Source organism: Solea senegalensis, linkage group LG3 (assembly GCF_019176455.1).
Source record: "Solea senegalensis isolate Sse05_10M linkage group LG3, IFAPA_SoseM_1, whole genome shotgun sequence".
Classification (NCBI taxonomy): Eukaryota; Metazoa; Chordata; class Actinopteri; order Pleuronectiformes; family Soleidae; genus Solea; species Solea senegalensis.
Window position 1 is genome coordinate 31,898,597 of NC_058023.1, and position 18,994 is coordinate 31,917,590.

Genomic DNA, 18,994 nt, shown 5'->3' on the forward strand with positions numbered 1-18,994 from the left:
TTTAGCTTAGCTTTCAATTAAAATGAATTGGACTCAGATTTTATATCTGTATTTAAATAAAACCTTGTAATAAAACTTCAAGTCTTTATAATGTAGACGCTTGAATAAAGTTTGGGACAATATTACAGTATATTACAGATTTCAACAGTGCACTGTAAATAAATTCAAATAAAAACATGAAGACATCAAAGGATGAAGACAAAGTCAGGATGAAATTTGAAGTGGTTTCTGATCCTGGTCTCTGGTCTTTGACACCTGATCCAGGATTTATCCACCAGGAGACGACCTGAAGGAAGTTTGTCACACTTATTATTATTATTATTTTGTTTTTTTAATAAAACAAGAGCTGAGTCGGCAGTTTAAGAGATGATTGACCCTGATTCTGTCAGCACAAATACTCTGTGTGTGTGTGTGTGTGTGTGTTGAATAGCAGGAAATCCTGGATTGTAAATAAGAATCTGTTCTTTTCTCTTTCCTGAAACTTTCTGCTCAGTCATCACACACTGATAACACACACACACACACACACACACACACACAGGTCTCTGCATTGCCTTTTATCCAAGGTTCAAGATTAACTTTATTTGTTCATTTGGACAGCCTGAGCACAATTTGTAAATATCTAAATAGTGAAACAAATTTTTCAGTAAATATTGAATTATTTTTCGTTTTTGAGACTTTAAACTGTTCCATGTGTTTAAATGTTTCATTTAGTTACAGGTACGGACGTCTGCATGTTTGTGTTGTTTGTTTGTCTGTTTTTGGTGACGCTGATCCACTGGTGTAAAAAATTCCGGATCATTTATATTTTTTGTTTATGCGTTGATTCATTTATTGTTGTGTAACCTCCTCGTGAGTTAAAAAACAGCTGAGTCAGCACTTTCTCTGCTCAGGATGTCCAGGAAACATACGGGGGGTGGTGGGGGTAGAAAAAAGGCTGAAAAGAGGCCGACTAGTGGAGTTCCAGGATCAGAGTCCGGGATCAGAAGAGTCCGGCAGGATCAGAGTCCAAGATCAGGAGACATGGATGTCAGTCAAAGCTCAAAGTTCCTAGTTTCTTCTCTGATGATGACGATGATGATGACTTCAGCTGCAGCACAACAGGTAACTGTATTCATTCATTCATTCATTCAGTTTCAGAGACACGTTCATGCTTTAAACTTCAAACTGGAAAGAGTTTAAATGTAAAGTTAGTGTGTATGTGTGTGTCACTTCCTGTTTACGCTCCACACCCTCATCTTCATGGGATTTTGATTACGATCACGTTTCCGTGTCGACGTGTTAAAATTTCAGTTTCCTGTCCAAAATAAAATTACATAAGTCACATGACCGGATTTCTGACAACCCGGTGAATAAACATGATTTTATGGATGGATGAAATAAACAAAGGGGGTGGACACGTGTTATGATGATGGTAACTGCTTGAATGAATTAAAATGTGTGCTTGGTGTTGACACTTAATGCTAATGCTAGCCTATGCTGCAGAGTTGTATTGTTTTTTTTATTTTATTTATTTTTTATTAAAAACAGAAGAGTAAGTCATTGACAGAAAGAGACTGCTCTAGTAATATGGGTTTTTTTTAAGAGTGAGCAGCTCCCCCTGTTGGCCAAAAACAGGCACAGCACCAGTGCTGCTGCTGCTGCTGCTGGGTCTTAGCCCTCATGTCCGTCCATGCTAGTGTTGGATGGTAACTGTAATTTGAAGCTAATATTTTTGATTTTCTGGACAGGTTTTTAAAAAATGTGTTGTTTTTTTTGGTGTCACATCAGCACAGACTATTTAAAGACAGGGGACATTTTGAGGTAAGCTCCATCATCAAAATGGACGACTGTCCCCAGAAAATGAGGACATCTGAGGGTCTACTTTGATTAAATACTCAAACTTAGCTTAGCTTTTTGTTAAATTTGCTCTGCTTTTGGCACGGTTTGCTATAAATTTAGCTTAGCTCTGTTAGCTCTGTTTTTGTTTTAGCTTTGTAAACCCTTTGTGTAGTTTGGTTTAGTTTAGCTAGCCATTTACCTTTTAGTTTAAATTGGTTTATCTTAGCTTTTAAGGATCATTTAGCTAGGCTAATTTTAAGGCCTAATTTAGCTAGGATCATAGTGAATTTTGGTTTTTAGGGTTTCTAAGGTTTTGCTTATTTTAGACCAAAGTTTTGGTTTGTCTACCTTGGCTTTTTGTTTAAGCTTATATAAGATTAGCTTAGTCTCTTTGTGTTTGTAGCTTATTTAAGACCAGTTTTGGCTTTAGCTCCATTTTATTTTATCTTTTATTTTAATGCTTAGGCTTTAATTAAGCTTGATATATTTTTAGGTTAGCTTTGTCTGATTTTAGGTTTCACTTATTTTAGTCCCTTTTTTAAGATTAAGCTTATTTGGTTTTACTAAGATTTTTGGTAAGTTGAATTTTTAGTGACTTTAGCTAACACCCAAATAACCTTTGATAAGTGTTTATGAATGCTCTGATGTCATGTCTCTTATGTTTGTTTGTTTGTTTGTGTGTTTGTTTGCTTGCATCAGAACCTGTGCTCCAACTCGACAGTGCTGAGGACGCGGTCGTCGTGTCACTCATGCAGCGTCAGTCTGTTGATCCCATGTCCATCAGGATTCAAACAGACACCACAGTCCGTCGCTCAGGACTGCAGGTGAGTGCCACCGTCTGGCAGAAGGGGGGCGTGGCCAAACACTTGTACGGTCTTAATCTATGTGTGTCTTTCAGGTACTATATCAGAACGCCCAGTCTGAAGTTACCACTGAGCGGCTGCTCTTTTGAGTGTTACCGTGAGGTGGAGTTGAAGAACTGTTGCCCTGGTTACTGGGGTCCAGACTGCATCGGTAAAGGAACCAACAAAAACAGATCAACTTCAAGTCATGTTTGTTGTCCGTGCTAAGCTAACGCCTCTTGATTTCATACAACATGTACATGTGCAGCAGTTTAGCCGAGCATAGCTCAACTATCTCGACTGTCACCTGTGACAATCAAGCCACATGCTAATGCAACAGCAGACAACAGTCATGAAACTAGCACCACCTGCCGTTGCCACGGTAACAAGAATACAAATAACAGTGCTGTCGTTGTATACAGCATCACTTCAAAAAAAAAACAAAAACCCTGAACTATCCCTTTACCAAAGTAAGGGGAGGAGCTCGGAGTGGGACAGCATGACTGTCACATGTCCTCAGTCCTGGATCCTGCAGTCCAGGATGCAGGTTTATACTCCAGGGACCAGGACTTCCTTCCTCACTGCAGACTTTGGTTTAGAATCAGAAATTTGCTGACTAACTTACCGTGTGACTGACTCCACCCCAACACACACACACACACACAAACACAAACACACAACGCTCTGCTGACTTTTTTCCTGTCGTTGTGTCAGAGTGTCCTGAAAACGCTGAGAGACCCTGCAGTGGCAGAGGAGTCTGCTCCGATGGACTGGGAGGGAACGGAACCTGCAGCTGCCAGGTAACACACACCTGAGATACACACACACACACACACCTGAGATACACATTTACCTGTAATATACACACCTGAGAATTGTGTGTGTGTGTGTAGGCGGGGTTTGTAGGAACAGCCTGTGAAGGCTGTCTTCCAGGTGTTTATGGTCCCACCTGTAGTTCAGGTAAAGTCACACTAACAATCTTTACAGTTTGATATACATTCATTACACTGACTCTCCCTCTCGCCCGTCTCTCTCCCAGAATGCACCTGTCACCACGGTCTCTGTAACTCTGGATTACGAGGTGACGGTCGTTGCACCTGTTTCTCCGGATACAGAGGCCCACAATGTGACCAAGGTCAGTCACCAGTCTGTAACCTGTGACCCGTCTGTGCCCTCTGACCTGTCTTTGACCTCTGACCTCTTGCTGCTGCAGAGATGCCGGAGTGCGCGGCTCTCCGCTGTCCACAGAATTCTCGGTGTTTGGAAGAGGCTCTGACAGGGAAAATGGAGTGTCATTGTGCAGTTGGTTTCCAGATGACAGCAGACCAGTGTTTATGTGAGTTAATCCTCAAGATTATCCCAAATTAATCCTGACATAATCCAGAGATTACGCTAGGATTATCCTGAGTTTGTTCTGCAGATTTTGTTTGACATGTTAAACACTGAAGGAACATAAATGGCATAGAAACTTGAGTCCTCTGTGTCCGCAGCCATAAACCCGTGTCTCCAGCAGCTGTGTCATGTCCACGCCTCCTGTGTCCACACGGGTCCAGGCCAGCACCTGTGCGCCTGCAATGAGGGCTACAGTGGGGACGGAAAAGTCTGCATGGCTGTTGATCCGTGTCAGACCAAACTGGGAGGCTGCGCTGCAGAGTCAGCGCGGTGTGTCTTTGACGGACCAGGGAAGGTAAGAGGAACAGGTGTCCGCCAGACCAGGAACAGAGGCAGGATCAGGATTGAGGAACAGCTCATAACTCCGGCTAACCACTGCATCTTTATGGCATTTCAGTCTCACTGCGAGTGTCTACCCGGTTTTGACCTCCTGTCCAACGGCGGCTGCAGTCTGAAGGAATCATGCGGACCTCGTTCCTGTCACGCCAACGCCAACTGTACCACCATGGGTCCCGGACAAATCCAGTCAGTCGCCTGCAGCACTCTCTGTTATTGACGGTGTGGGTGAGGTTTGGCTCACGTCTCCTTCTCCACCTCTGTCCCTCAGGTGCACCTGTCTTCAGGGCTACATTGGGAATGGGAAGGTGTGCTATGGGACCATCATGCAGCGTCTGAATGAGCTGAACACAGAACCCGGCGGACAGTGGAGCGGTCAGCTGAGCAAAGCCATCTCTCTGTTTGGTACGTGAGGGAGGTGGATTGTGTGGGGAGTGCGCTGGGAAAAAAATAGCGGGGACACTTCGGAGACAGAACTCATGTCTTTCGTTTCAGATTCTGTGTCGTGGCCCCTGCAGAACCTCGGTCCGTTCACTGTGTTTGTCCCGATCAATAAAGGCTTCAAAGGAACGGCGGTGAGAACCCGATCCAGATGAAACAAAGGAAACTCTCATTACCCGTCTCTGTCTCTCACCTGTCTCTCTGTCCTGTCCACAGGTGAAGACCCTGACTGCCGACTTGTCCAAAGCAAAGTACTTATGTAAGATGCACCTGGTTGCCAAAGTGATGCCCTTTGACACTCTGAAGAAAACCGATGTCTTCTACACCCTGACTGGAAAAACAGCAGAGACAGACACATCGCTTGGGGTGAGAGGGCGAGGACATCCTAATCTCTGTCCTTTGCCATCTGTCCTCATCTTTGTCCTCTGATCAGACTGTATCTTTCGCTATGCAGGACTCCCAGACTAAGATCCGTATCCATGGCAGCAGACAGAGAGGCGTCATCGTCCAGTCTGACCTTGTGGCGTCCAACGGGCTGATCCATTTGATCAATAATCTAATGCAGAGTGTGTCTCCCACAGTGGACAGTGACCCCAAGGTAGAGGAGCATCAGCAGGTGTGACGGTGCTGTGGCGACGTCGTCCACTGACTCACTGGTTCATGCTTGTTTTTTCCTCAGGAGAACCTGATGAAGATCATTGGCGACTACGGGAAGTTCGCCACATTCAAGACTCTGCTGGAGGTACGGACGTGAATTCACCCCAGCTTCCTGTCACACGGCACACTATGTTCAAGTAATGATGCGTTCACTCGTCTCCACAGAAAACGGACATGGCGTCGGTCATGGATCTTCCCGGCCCGATCACCGTCTTCGCCCCGACAACTGCAGCCTTTCAAGCCATGACAGAGGGACATCTTTCTTACTTTAACAGCCCTCAGGTGACAGAGAATAACAACAACAACACAGGCCCTTTTTTTGCAGCTAGTCTAGCTAGTCAGTTGTGGAAACATGCTAATGTGATCTAGCGACCACCTGACAAACTCTGGATACTGGAGTCAAGACTCAATTTCCGTCTTCTTTAAATCTTCAGGGTCACAACAAACTGCTGGAGCTCATCAGGAACCACGTGGTCATGTCCACCTCTGTGAGTATGACCGTCTGACGTCTGTCCACCTTTACCTCAACTCAACACTGCTTCTGTGATGATGATGAGGATGATTTTTCCTTCCTGTTTTCAAGCTGGAAGTCTTTAACGCCGCGTCGAGTCCCAGGATTGTAACAATGGCCAATCAGGTTCTGGAGATTAACGTGACAGAAAATGTAAGTGCGTTCCCTCCTTTTTTTGTCATCACAACTTCAGGGAACTCTTTTTGGGTTTTTACAGGCCGGGTTCCGGCCCCAGGGCCGTATGTTGCCCCCCCCGCGTGACATACAACATGTGTTGCCTTCAGGGTCGTCTGGACTGTTCACTGCTCTGTTGTCTCTCAGGGTCAGTTTCTGGTGAACGGAGCAGCGGTGGTGGAGGCAGCCGTGGAAGCAAAGAACGGACGTCTGTATGTGCTGGATGGAGTGTTGACTCCGGCCTCCATCCAACCTGTGCTGCCCCACAGGTGTGACGTCACAGAGAGCAAGACTGTCCCGGTGAGAATGGCAGTTTCAGACTCTATAGACAGTATATATTAGTGTGGCTAGTGCTAAGCTAATGCTATATATATATATATATATACTGTATATGTATATATATATATATACATAGTATTAGCTATATATGTATTTTTATATATACATATATATTAGCGTGGCTAGTGCTAAGCTAATGCTTGAACCAGCTTTTTAACAATGTGGTTTTTTTTGCGTTTTCAGGGTGAATGTGTGAGCTGCTCTAAAGTTAAACTGTCTCAGTGCTTGTCTGGAGTTTACATGGTAAGACAAACAGTGTCTCACTGGGACAGATGTTTGTTGTCCCCCGTGTGGACGCCTGTGTAATGACAGTCTATCTGTTTTTGTTGGACTCAAGAGCTACTACACCTTCGGATGTCTTTACACACTGTCCTTTGGAAATCCACCCGTCAAAGTCCCAGTCAGCGGCTGTTCGCCGCTCTGTAACACCACAGTGACGGTAAAACAAACAACAACAACACATCGAGTCATATGGTTACATTCACTTCAGTGCTGACTCGCTCTCTCTTTCTGTTTTTAGACACGGGCCTGTTGTAAAGGTTTCTATGGCGACGACTGCACTCCATGTCCGGGTGGATACCAGACTCCGTGCTCAGGACGCGGTCAGGTCAGACGCAAACACATCAATAAGTTCTAACCTTTGTTTTATGTAGTTCTGTTATTCATGGGAAGTTTTAAGATTCCTTAGGGAATATTTAAGTATTTTTATATGTCGTATACGTTTCAATAAATATAAAAAAAAATACATTGAGCTTTTTTCAAAACTTCTGAAAATATTTGATAAATCTGAAATTTAACCTGTTTAGCCCTAACCTGGTTTATAACCGGAGGGTTGCCCATTTGATCCCCGACAGGTCAAGGGCTGGGGTATCTCTGATCGACTCCCCAATGACTGGGTTAATTGGACTTTCTAAATTCATCCAGGGTGTTTTATACAATGGCTTTTTTTACAGTGCACAGAAGGCATCACAGGAAATGGGTCGTGCATCTGCGAGCCCAACTTCCGTGGCTCTCGCTGTCAGTACTGTTCGTCCCCCAACAAATACGGACCAAACTGTGACAAAAGTGAGTGCTTGTTCCTTATTAACAAATGCTGTGTCATGTCAGAGTCACGTCAGCCTCACCCGTGTCCCCCCCCCGCAGCCTGCCTCTGCATCCACGGACAGTGTAAAAACCATCCGGAATCAGACGGCCGATGTAAACAGGACTCGTGTCTCGCCGGGTTCACCGGACAGTTTTGCGAGCGCAAGACGTCGCCGTGTTCTTCTCAATTCTGCCACGCCCACGCCGACTGTGACTTCAGCCAGGGGGCGAAAAGGTGAGTTCTCCTGCATCAGTCGCACAGCGACACCGTACGCAGCTCAGGGGTCCGGTTTGGAGCTGCTCTACCAGATGAACAGCAGGAGGCAGTAGAGAATCAACACGTGTGCTATGTGTTTGTGTGTGTGTGTGTGTTCTTAGATGTGTTTGCAAGCCAGGTTACCAAGGTGACGGCATCACCTGTGTGGAGTCGGACCCCTGTGCACCGCCTCTGCGCGGCGGGTGCAATGTGAACGTAAGTGGAGTGGAGCGATTACATTTGGTTCAGAGTCTTACGTATTTTCTTGCGTTTACCACTCGGAGTAATACAAAAATAACCAGTGCCAACCGTTCCATCCTTTGGCACCCGTCCCTCATTATGAGTACATGCTATAAAAGCCACTCCCATGACAGTCATACCGGTATGATGTCACGCTACGCGGTCATCAGCCCACAACCAAGTAAAAGTACTGTCGCAATGCAAGACTGACTCCACGGCTTTACCATTCCAAACTGTACCGTACTGTACCAAACAGAACCCTAACACAATCCCCCCCCGCAGGCTAAGTGTATAAAGACAGGACCCGGGACTCACACCTGCCAGTGTCTGACAGGGTGGCAGGAGGATGGAGACGAGTGTCAACCAATCAACAACTGCAACGGTCCAGACAGAGGAGGCTGCCATCCCAACGGTACCTGCATCTACGTTGGCCCCGGACAGGTGTAGTTTTATCTTCTTCACTGCCAGAATGTCCACTAGAGGGCAGCACACAGCGACTGCAAACATGAACATTTTTTGTCTGTCCCACACAGAGCGACTGCACCTGTAAATCTGGGTACAAAGGGAATGGACATGACTGTGAAGCCGTGAACCAGTGTGTCACCGTCGCCGGAGGCTGCCATTACCTGGTGAGTCGTGCAACGCCTGCGCACCAAAACCAAAATAAACTGTATACACGAACATGTCATGTGACTTATTTGTTTGTGTCCTCAGGCCACCTGTCGCCTGCTGTCCTCTCAGTGGACATGCGTGTGCGATGACGGGTACATCGGAAATGGACAAATCTGTTACGGTACGGTGGATCAGGTGAGTGGCTACAACGTGCTGACGCAGTAAGCGCCGTGGTGCGTTCACTGTCAAACATGACTCTGCGTTCCTGATGTTTTCAGGAGCTGATGGCTCTGCCCGACACCGCTGACTTCTTAAGGTGGACTAAGGTGAGTGTTATCAGGACAACCTGGTCTCGGTCCTGGTCAGACCAGTATCTAATCTTTGTATTACTGACACAGTCTGTCTCTTTGTGTCAGGACTCTGGTTTGTCTCTGATGGATCAGAACATCACCCTCCTGGTTCCGTCTTCAGCTGCCGTCGCCAAAATGTCCTCTGAAGACAAAAGCTTCTGGACAACAAAAGGGAACCTGCCGAGTCTCGTCAGGTCACAGTCTTGTTTTCATTCTGATGTTATTTTTAGACACAGGACAAAAAGTAAACAAAGTTTGTCTTTATCTCTGACAGAAATCACGTGATCGCAGGAAACTACCCGTCATCCAACCTCAGCTCTGTTTCCTCTGTCACGTCACTTCTCACAGTAACACTTCCTGTTTCTACATCCAATGAGGTGAGTCCACAGAGGTGACGTTGTCTGTTGTCTTCGCCCACAGGACTGTTAATGTCCTCCAACCTGGTTGTACGATGTTTGTTCTCCCAGGTCGTAACTGTTGGTGGCGCCGCCATCACCACATCCAACATCGCTGCAACCAACGGCCTGATCCACGTCATTGATAAGGTAAAAACGATTCTGATAGCAATGCTGATGATTCTATGCTAATAAAGCTAAATATACTGACCATGCTGATTATGCTAACAATGCTGATTACGCTAACCATGCTAACAATATCAACAATGCCAATAATTCCTGCAATGCTAATAATGCAGATGACACTAACAATGTGAATTATACCAACTATATTGATTATGCTAACAGTGCTGCATATGGTACTGTTAACAATACTAATAATGTCAATACTTGCTACACTGCTAATGCTGATTATGCTAACATTGTTCATTATACTAACTATGCTAACAATGGCAATAATTCCTAAAACGCTAATGATGCCGATTATGCTAACATTGCTAACGATGCTGCTGCTGGCGATGATGTCATTGACAGTGAACACGACACTGTTTTCATCCACAGGTTTTGGTCCCCGACAGGAAGTTGAGTGAAGGGCTACTGGAGATGCTCGCTTTGAGACCCGAGTTTTCGCTGTTCAGATCATACGTCATCGTACGAACACACCAAGCGCACGCACACGCACGTACAGACGCACACATAAAAACACAACTGACAGAGTCTGTTTTCCAGAATAACAACCTGACGGACGAGATTGAGCGAGCGGACGAGTTCACCCTCTTCGCTCCGACAGACGCGGCCGTCAATGATTACCTCAAGAAAACGGCTGCCACCGCTCTGGTATGAGCTGTTCTTGTTAAACATAGTCAGTTGTTGCTGCTCATGACAGGAAGTTGCTTTTATTTGGTTGCTGTAACAGGATGTGAACACAACGCGTTACCACGTGGTGGCAGGACAGCGCCTGTTGAGGACCGACCTGCAGCCTGGTGGATACAAGCAGACGCTGCTCGGATTCTCCTTCCAGCTTAAAATTTTTCCCCAAGACGGAAAGGTCGGGAACCTGACACTGACGTCATCACCTGACGAGTACCTGAGCACAATGATCCTGACACTCTGTCTCTGTCCTCTGTCTTCGTTTTCAGTTATTTGTGAACAACGCTCAGATAAACTCGTCCAACCTCCTGAGTGGCAAAGGCGTCATTCACGGTTTGTCGGCCGTTCTCCAGATCAACAGGAACCGATGTGACGGAGCGTTGTACAAGAGCGTCCAGGTAACGCCTCCGGGAGACAAGTAGACACGAATGAGAAAAGTTCAGCTGTTTATGAATCATTTCCCATTTCCTCTGTCCTCTTCACAGGGAACGTGTGTTGACTGTTTGTTCCCACAATCTGTTATCTGCCCTAACAACACCGTCCCTGTCGTAAGTCATTAATAAGATCTGTCCTTTTAGATACTAGTTAATGCTGAGGGTCCTCTGTGTCTGACCTTAGACCTCTTCTCTGCAGAAATCTGCAAGGGCCAGGAAGTGCATGATGTCCAGAGTTTTTGAAGGCGAGCGCCTACTGGCGGTTGGCTGCAGAGCCACCTGCCTCCAAACAACCATTGTATGTTGGGTGTCTCCTGTGAGATATAAAGACACAAGGTCAAAAGACACGGTGTTCTCCAGCATTATTAACCAAGCTTTGACGTGTCCTCAGATACCAAGGTGTTGCAGAGGGTTTTTTGGGCAGCACTGTGAGCAGTGTCCTGGTCCGAAGGGTCAGCCCTGCTTTGAAAACGGCGAGTGTTTGGACGGGAAAAACGGGACCGGAGTGTGCCAGTGTCAGCGCGGTTTTGACGGCACGGCATGCGAGACTTGTCAGAGCGGGAAATACGGCATCCACTGTGATCAGGGTTAGTACGCCGTACACAGCAACTCAGCAATCTCTGCGTGTCCCCCTAACATCCCCCTAATGTCCCCCTTTTGCCCTCAGAGTGCAAATGTAAGAACGGACGCTGCAACGAAGGACTGACGGGTGACGGGACCTGTGAGTGTGACGTCGGCTGGAGAGGAGTCCTCTGTGACGAAAGTAAGAGAACGAAGACGCAGAGACAGCGATGGAAGCAAGAGACGGATAGAAATGAGAAAGAGACAGTGTACGTACAGTATGTTATATTCACTGTACGCTGATGACTGCGTTCCGTTTCACAGAGATCCAGTCCTCAGCTGACGAACTGTGCGGCTCAGTGAAATGTCACACCAGTGCGAAGTGAGTCCGCTGACAGTCAACGCGTTATCCCTGTGCCCCCTGCTGGTCGCTGCTTGCCTCACGGCGTCTCTTTTCTGCTTTCTCACAGCTGTGCTACCGGACCGGTCGGCCCCCAGTGTCTCTGTGCGGCAGGATTTTATGGAAACGGGACGTACTGTCAAGGTAAAGCACGGGTGCGTCAGTGTCAGGTTTGTCCATCGGCCAGTTGAGTCTCATCATTGTCCTCCTGTCCACAGCTAAAGATGCCTGTGCAAGCAACAACGGCGGCTGCAGTCTGTACGCCGTCTGTAAGAGGACGCAGCCGGGACGCAGGGACTGCGTGTGTCTCAGTGGCTACAGCGGCGACGGTCTTATCTGCGTGGGTAGGTGTCGTGTCCAGGTTGTTTTCAGTAAAAGTAGAATCCTGTTTTTGAGCCACAGGGGGTTTTTGTTTTTTCTCTCTCACAGAGATCAATCCATGTCTGGAAGGAAATGGTGGTTGTCATGCCAACGCCGACTGTATCCACATCGGACCAAATAAAGTAAGGACGCACTCCATGTGTGCAACGTTGAGTTGGTGATGTATGATAGTTGGTAACTGACCGGTGATTCCATGTGCAGACGTCCTGCGCCTGCAGCGATGGTTACTCAGGTGGTGGAAAGAACTGTGTCATGATCAACCTTTGTCAAACGGTAAGAGAAATCTCGGTCCTTGAAGGCAGCATGCAAACATAAAGGTACCTGAAGGCATCACAAATGTTGTTTCCACTAAGCTACAGTTTGGTTTGGTAAAGTACAATACGGTGTATATATTGCTCCCATTCAAAGTTTTTGTCACATTTGTGCTTCTGTACAAAGTTTTTGTCACATTTGTGCTTCTGTACAAAGTTTTTGTCACATTTGTGCGTCCGTACAAAGTTTTGTCACGCTTGTGCTTCCGTACAAAGTTTTGCACAAAGTTTTGTCACGCTAGTGCTTCCGTACAAAGTTTTGTCACATTTGTGCTTCATACAAAGTTTTGTCTTGTGCTTCCAAAGTTTTTTTGTCACGTTTTAACAAAGTTTTGTCACATTTATGCTTCCGTACAAAGTTTCGCACAAAGTTTTGTCACGCTTGTGCTTCCATACAAGTTTTGTCACGTTTGAGCTTCCGTACAAAGTTTTTCTCACATTTGTGCTTCCTTACAGATTTTTGACATTGTGGGGGTTATTTTGGTAAAAAGAAATATACCAAACCAAACTGTTTCACGGCTAAAGGTTTTCTAGTGGAAGTGACACCTGACCGTGTGAGGTGGTGCTTGTGTCTTGTGACTGTTTCCAGAAAAATGGTGGCTGTCATCGGTATGCGAACTGCGCCATGGTTACCCCGGGTGTCCAGAACTGCACCTGCAAAACTGGTTTCCAGGGCGATGGATTCAAATGCAAAAGCACCGTGGGAAGGGTGAGAACCTGAACACAAGCAGCTAAAACCCACCTGTCTTCACACGCTTGTGTATTTCCCCTAACACCCCGAATCTTTGCAGGAAATACTCACGCGCAAGCTACGAGAGTTCTACTTCGGCCTCGCGGTGAGTGAAAGCTGGTGTCTGTGTCGCCCCCTGCTGCAGAGAATGGTGAATTAACGGCAGAAAACTCTGTTTTTCAGGCAGCCGATATTTCTCTGAAAGGCCGTGGGCCGTTCACCGCCTTTGTTCCAACATTTGCCGCCTTTGAAGTGGACAAAAAGGGCATCAACAGGGTGACCAATCGGTCCTCTTTATTGTGTTTTCTCTTCTTCGCAGTCACAACATTGTATTGAGTTCACCTCCTCTTCACTGCTCTGTTTTTCAGCTGAGAGATAAAGACGGTGCTGCCGCCATCCTGCGCGGTCACATCGTCATGTGTCACACGCTACTTCCTGCTGACCTCAGTCGCCCCCGGAACTTGACCTCGCTGTCTGGACTCGTCCTGACCACCAGGTCCATCCAGGTACTTGACCCCTGACCTGGTTGAATTTGGGCAATACAAGTAAAAGTGATTTGATTTGGATTCAATAATCAATACCTGCCAATAGTAAAAACCTGTCTGTATCGATTATGTCAGGGCAGCATCTTTGTCAACGAGGCGAACATCACGTACAGCGATGAGCCCAGCGTCAACGGGATTTTCCATGAGATCGATAAGATCCTGTTTCCTCCAAAGGACCCGGAGCCTACCAATGTCAGTCAAGTTCAAACGATCAATGAGTTTGTGATTAATTGACTGCTGATTATGTAAAAATGGTTCAATGATTGGTTGACTCATCTCACGCAGCTGAACCTGACCGACGTGGCCGATCGTCACGGTTACAGAAGCTTCTACAAGCTGCTCCAGGTGAGGCCCCGCACCATCCCCCACTGGGTGTGGTCACATGGCACTGACAGTTTTCCACGTGTTTCAGGACACAGGTGTGGTGAACATACTGAGTGACGGGTTGTACCAGCCAGTGACCGCCTTCCTGCCGTCAGACGCTGTCATGGCGTCGCTGCCGCAGCAACAGAAGGACTTCCTGTTCCACCCAGACCACCAGACCCAGCTGGTGGAGTACTTGAAGTACCACATTCTGCATGGCCAGAAGGTGATTCAAAGCAAACCGGTTCATCACTCAATCACATCATGCTTAGCCACCAGGGGGAGCTCTGTACTCGACGTTTCAGCTCCTCCCTCTTTCTCAGGTTTTTGCTGAAGGTCTGATCCACCTGGACTCGCCGCGGACCCTTCAGGGCTCGCCGCTCTCCTTCGTCTGTGGCGGATCAGACAACATCGTAAGTACAGCGGAAACATTCTCAGGGAAGTGGTCGAGGAGTCGAAATGATGGATCAACTTTTTCCTTAATCAGGGAGAAATCTTTGTTAACGACGCAAAGTGTCGGATTACGCAAAGAAACCTCATCTTCAATGGCGGCATCGCCTACGGGATCGACTGCCTGCTGACACCGCCGAGCCTGGGAGGACGCTGTGACGAACAAACAACCTTTGACTTAAAGGTAAATCCTCAGTGTCTGCGGCGCCCCCTGGTGTGTGCGGGCGTCGTTGTTTTACAGGAATAAAATTTTTTTAAAAAAAGCTGTATTTTTTTTCTCTGGCAGATGGACTGTGGACTGTGCCAGTCCCAATCTAATAGCTGTCCTCGAGGCTCCAAACTGAAGGTCTGATCTTCATCATCATCATCCAGTCTCTCTCTCTCCTCCTGTCCTCATGTCCCCTCCTGTCCTCATGTCTCTTCTTGTTTCCAGGAGGTTCAGAAGTGCGACCTGCCCAACATGTATATTGCGAAGGACTCCGGTTGTCGCAACGTCTGCACCATCAAATTTTGGCAGCCAAAGTGTTGCCGTGGTTACTATGGACGCGACTGTTTAGGTGAGACGACAGGGCTACCTGCACGTCAAATGTTACTATAGTAACACAATAATCATAATATAATCACATCAGAAGCTTCATCATTGAATGAAAAACTACATTTTCGTACAGAGTTTTGTCACGTTTGTGCTCCTGAACAAAGTTTTTGTCACGTTTGTGCGTCTGTACAGAGTTTTGTCATGTTTGTGCTTCCATACAAAGTTCTGTCACGTTTGCGCTGCCTTTCAAAGTTTTTGTCACGTTTGTGCTTCCGTACAGAGTTTTGTCACGTTTGTGCTTCTGTATGTCTGAGACCAGGTTACTCATCTGTTTACCTGTATCCAGTGTGTCCAGGTGGCGTCAGCTCCCCTTGTAGTAACCGTGGTAAATGCGACGACGGTCACCTTGGTAACGGCACCTGTACGTGTGACGCAAGCTTTGGGGGCTTGGCCTGTGCCCAGTGCAGCACAGGCTTCTTTGGGCCCACCTGTCGAGGTGAGGGTCCTCCTGAGTGACAGGTGATGCTGACAGTGGGGAGGCGGTTTGGCCTAACGTTGTCTGTGTTTCAGCGTGTAACTGCTCGGAACACGGGTCATGTGACGACGGACGCAGAGGGACAGGCGGGTGTTTCTGTGACGCTGGCTGGACGGGCGAGCGCTGCGAGACCGAACAGGGTGAGTCATCGCTGATCAATGACACGTCACATCATCAGGTCATGTGTGGATGTCTCGGAGTCTCCATTTTGGCCTCTGTATGTGTCCTCCAGCGGACCCCCCTCAGTGCTCGCCCTCCTGTTCCCCCAAGGCCGTTTGTAAAGAAAACAACACCTGTGTCTGTCGGCCATTTTATGAAGGAGATGGATACACCTGCACAGGTAAACATGGTGTGACGTCACTTCCTGAAGAAGCCATCCACAATACTCCTGTCATTCATGTGTCCTCATGTGTCCTCAGTGGTGGACATGTGTCAGGTGTGGAATGGCGGTTGTGCCAAAGGAGCCCGCTGCGCTCAGAAAGGTGGCCAGGTGACCTGCACGTGTCCACGGGGACACTCCGGGGACGGCTTCACGTGTATGCCCATCGACCCTTGCGCCTCGGGAGACAACGGCGGCTGCCACGAGCACGCCGTCTGTACCATGACGGCGCCGGTGAGGAGGAGGCGGGGTCCATCCATGTTTACAGGTTTGGACTGTGTCTCGTCTCGTCTGTCCTAACATGACACGTCTCTGTGAACAGGGGAGGAAGCGGTGCTCGTGTAAAGACAACTACGTTGGCGACGGCGTGACATGTGAGGTCAAACAGCTGCCAATTAGCCGCTGTCTCCAAGGCAACGGACAATGTCATCAAAATGCCAAATGTACAGATCTTCACTTTGAAGGTAAAAAGTCTGATAAATGGAAATAACATCAGTTTAAGTTGTAAGTTACTGCAAAGACACTGTTTTTTATTCTAGACTCGACGCTTGGCGTGTTTCACATCCGCTCAGACGACGGTCAGTACAAGCTAAACTTCACCGCAGCTCAACGCGCCTGCACTGTCGTGGGTGGCACCCTGGCTACATACAATCAGCTGTCCTACGCTCAGCAGGTCAGTAAACGCACCACAGGTTCAACACCCTCCGTGTACTGCTCCGTTGTTAAAACTGCTGCCCCCTGCAGGGCGGGCTCAACATGTGCGCCGCTGGCTGGTTGGACGAGGCGCGCGTTGCTTATCCGACCACTTACTCCAATCCCAACTGTGGTTTCGGACACGTTGGAATTGTGGACTATGGAGCGCGCAAGAACACGAGCGAGACGTGGGACGCGTTCTGCTACAGGATGAAGGGTGAGACAAGACGTAACAACAAAAATATGCTAAATATAATATTTTGTAGTTAAATCAATGACAGTGTTAGCGAAAACATAGGTAAATGTAGCTAAAATTATTCAAAAGAAAGCTAAGTGATGAAAAGTTGGCAAAATTATAGCTTGAAGTTTGCAAAAATAGATCAGTTATATTATAAATAGAAAGTTACCTAATTAGAACAACACTTTTTTTTTACCTGTTTTATTTCAGTTATATCTGTGTTAAAATTGTGTGGTCAATGACAGCAGAGGCAGGAAAATGCTTGCTAACGGAAGCTACAGTCAAGACTAGCCAAAAGATAGTGAGGAGTTAGCAAAAACATAGCTAAATGTAGCTGCTAAAATGATTCAAAAGAAAGCAAGGATTGCTTAAAGTTACATAAAATGTACTTTTAATAAAAATCTATACTCTTTATGTAGAATAATGATGACAATAACAGTTTGTTTTTGCCTTTATTGTCATTTAAAATACAAAGTTAAAGTTAAATTGATCTGTGTGTTAATGTTCAGAGGTCCGCTGCGAGTGTCTGGTCGGTTACGTTGGAGACGGATTCAAGTGCACAGGAAACTTGCTGCAGGTGCTCAGGTCCACGCCGACCTTCTCCAACTTCCTCACTGTGAGTCACGATGTCACATGATCCACTCAGAGCCTACTTAACCTCTGACCCTTACTGCGGTGTGGTGACCTGTATTTTATTCTTCCTCAGCAAATCCTGAACTACTCTCAGGTGTCAGAGTCAGGGAAAACGTTCTTGAAGCGTCTGAGCAACATCACCATCCTGGGAACGCTGTTTGTTCCTGATAACGACGGTCTCCCTGGCAACCAGGTTAGTCCTGTCACATGACCTCGCCTATCTGTCCGTCAGCGTGTCCTCACCTGTCCCTACATCTGTGCCCTCAGACCCTGTCTCAGCAGGACATTGAATTCCACCTGCTGGAGGGCCGGGCCCTCGTGGCCAGCGACCTGAAGAACGGCACTCGCATCAAAACCAGAGGCGGGAGTCTGACCGTCATTGGTGTGTCGGACCTGCTCAACCCGGCAGTTCTGGTCTGTCATCACAATTCGTGTCCAACAGAGGGCTAAACTAAATGTTGTTGATGGTGAGTGAGTCGACCTCAGTCGCTATAGTAACGCTCCCTTTCTCTTCCTCAGTCGTCTCGTTACATCAACGACCGTTTCGTCACGGTCTCCGACATCATCGCCTCCAACGGGTTCATACACGTCCTCCAGGGACCCCTGAAAGCCCCGCCCCCTCATCATGAGGTGAGTGTCATCAGAGCAACGCAGTACCTCGCCATCCTGAGCGAACATGTAACGCAATGCTGTGATTTTGGCTCTGCAGATGCACGCCTCTCACAAAGCGGGAGTAGGCATGGGCGTGACACTGCTGGTCATTCTGACGGCGGCGGTTATGTTTGTGGGATTTAAGTTCTACAAGCAGACCAGCAGAGGGCTCCACTTCCACTACTTCAAGGTGTGTTACTATTATTAGCATTGTTACCATTGTTAGTATCTTCATAACTGTTAGCATCGTTACATGTTAGTCTCTTCATTACTGCTAGCACAGTTACCATTGTTAGTATCTTCATAAGCATCATGTAAAGCATCATTGTTAGCATTAGCATTGGTATTTTTTAGCATGATTAGCTTCATTATCATTAGTTTTAGGATTTTGTGGATTTTTTATTAAAACACCTATAGCTAGTAATTAAGGGCTTTTTTAGTTTTTAGTCTTTGAGGGAGTGTCTGTGTCTTTTGAATTCATCAGGACGAGGAGGAGGAGGAAGCTCCACCCATAGACTTCAGCCGTAGCATCTCTAACCCGGTGTACGACTCCGCCCCCGAATCGGCCACAAACGACATCGCAGTGAGTCAAAGTCTTCAGCTGATGTTTTTAAAGTTAAGTTAATAATTTTATAACAATGCGCTAACGACGTGAAACGTTTACAGGATGACAAACACGCGGCGCCGGGCGCAGTGTCGTACGACCTCCTGCAGGACGGCTGACCAAGTGAAACGATGTGTTCAGGTTCCTAATCTGTTAAAAATTGTAAACAATAGTCATCAGTGAAACGTTGATTAAAAAAAATTAAAAATGTTTTCATGTTTTGTTTAATTTT

At 47.0% G+C, this 18,994-nt stretch overlaps 1 protein-coding gene across 1 annotated transcript; it reads left to right on the plus strand.

Moving 5' to 3' along the window:
- Positions 1-676: 676 nt before the first annotated feature.
- Positions 677-18,974, plus strand: stab2 (stabilin 2). The gene is made up of 70 exons (XM_044021237.1): positions 677-720; positions 894-1,104; positions 2,521-2,645; positions 2,720-2,835; positions 3,378-3,463; positions 3,557-3,623; positions 3,703-3,798; positions 3,877-3,999; positions 4,154-4,350; positions 4,453-4,580; positions 4,663-4,796; positions 4,887-4,966; positions 5,049-5,198; positions 5,287-5,430; positions 5,512-5,574; positions 5,655-5,771; positions 5,924-5,977; positions 6,073-6,153; positions 6,322-6,474; positions 6,697-6,756; positions 6,851-6,952; positions 7,034-7,120; positions 7,467-7,578; positions 7,657-7,831; positions 7,975-8,068; positions 8,375-8,533; positions 8,626-8,721; positions 8,807-8,899; positions 8,983-9,030; positions 9,121-9,248; positions 9,329-9,431; positions 9,522-9,599; positions 10,011-10,100; positions 10,179-10,286; positions 10,366-10,497; positions 10,589-10,717; positions 10,805-10,867; positions 10,953-11,051; positions 11,145-11,340; positions 11,421-11,516; positions 11,639-11,696; positions 11,785-11,858; positions 11,933-12,058; positions 12,144-12,217; positions 12,297-12,368; positions 12,996-13,115; positions 13,198-13,242; positions 13,320-13,412; positions 13,505-13,642; positions 13,757-13,873; positions 13,967-14,026; positions 14,094-14,270; positions 14,368-14,457; positions 14,532-14,678; positions 14,781-14,840; positions 14,928-15,051; positions 15,376-15,525; positions 15,600-15,704; positions 15,797-15,904; positions 15,984-16,177; positions 16,266-16,407; positions 16,483-16,616; positions 16,688-16,853; positions 17,384-17,490; positions 17,581-17,700; positions 17,775-17,921; positions 18,027-18,137; positions 18,217-18,348; positions 18,643-18,741; positions 18,825-18,974. The coding sequence occupies exons 1-70, from the start codon at positions 692-694 to the stop codon at positions 18,879-18,881; spliced, it is 7,749 nt and encodes a 2,582-aa protein (XP_043877172.1). The 5' UTR covers positions 677-691; the 3' UTR covers positions 18,882-18,974.
- Positions 18,975-18,994: the final 20 nt, after the last annotated feature.

What these genes read in the sequence shown, in the direction of transcription:
- stab2 (XM_044021237.1), top strand. Translation starts at nt 692, where the DNA reads ATGTGTTTAAATGTTTCATTTAGTTACAG. An exon ending in CTATGGACGCGACTGTTTAG is followed by an intron (nt 15,052 to 15,375) that starts GTGAGACGACAG and finishes ACCTGTATCCAG; the next exon opens with TGTGTCCAGGTGGCGTCAGC. An exon ending in TACAGATCTTCACTTTGAAG is followed by an intron (nt 16,408 to 16,482) that starts GTAAAAAGTCTG and finishes TTTTTATTCTAG; the next exon opens with ACTCGACGCTTGGCGTGTTT.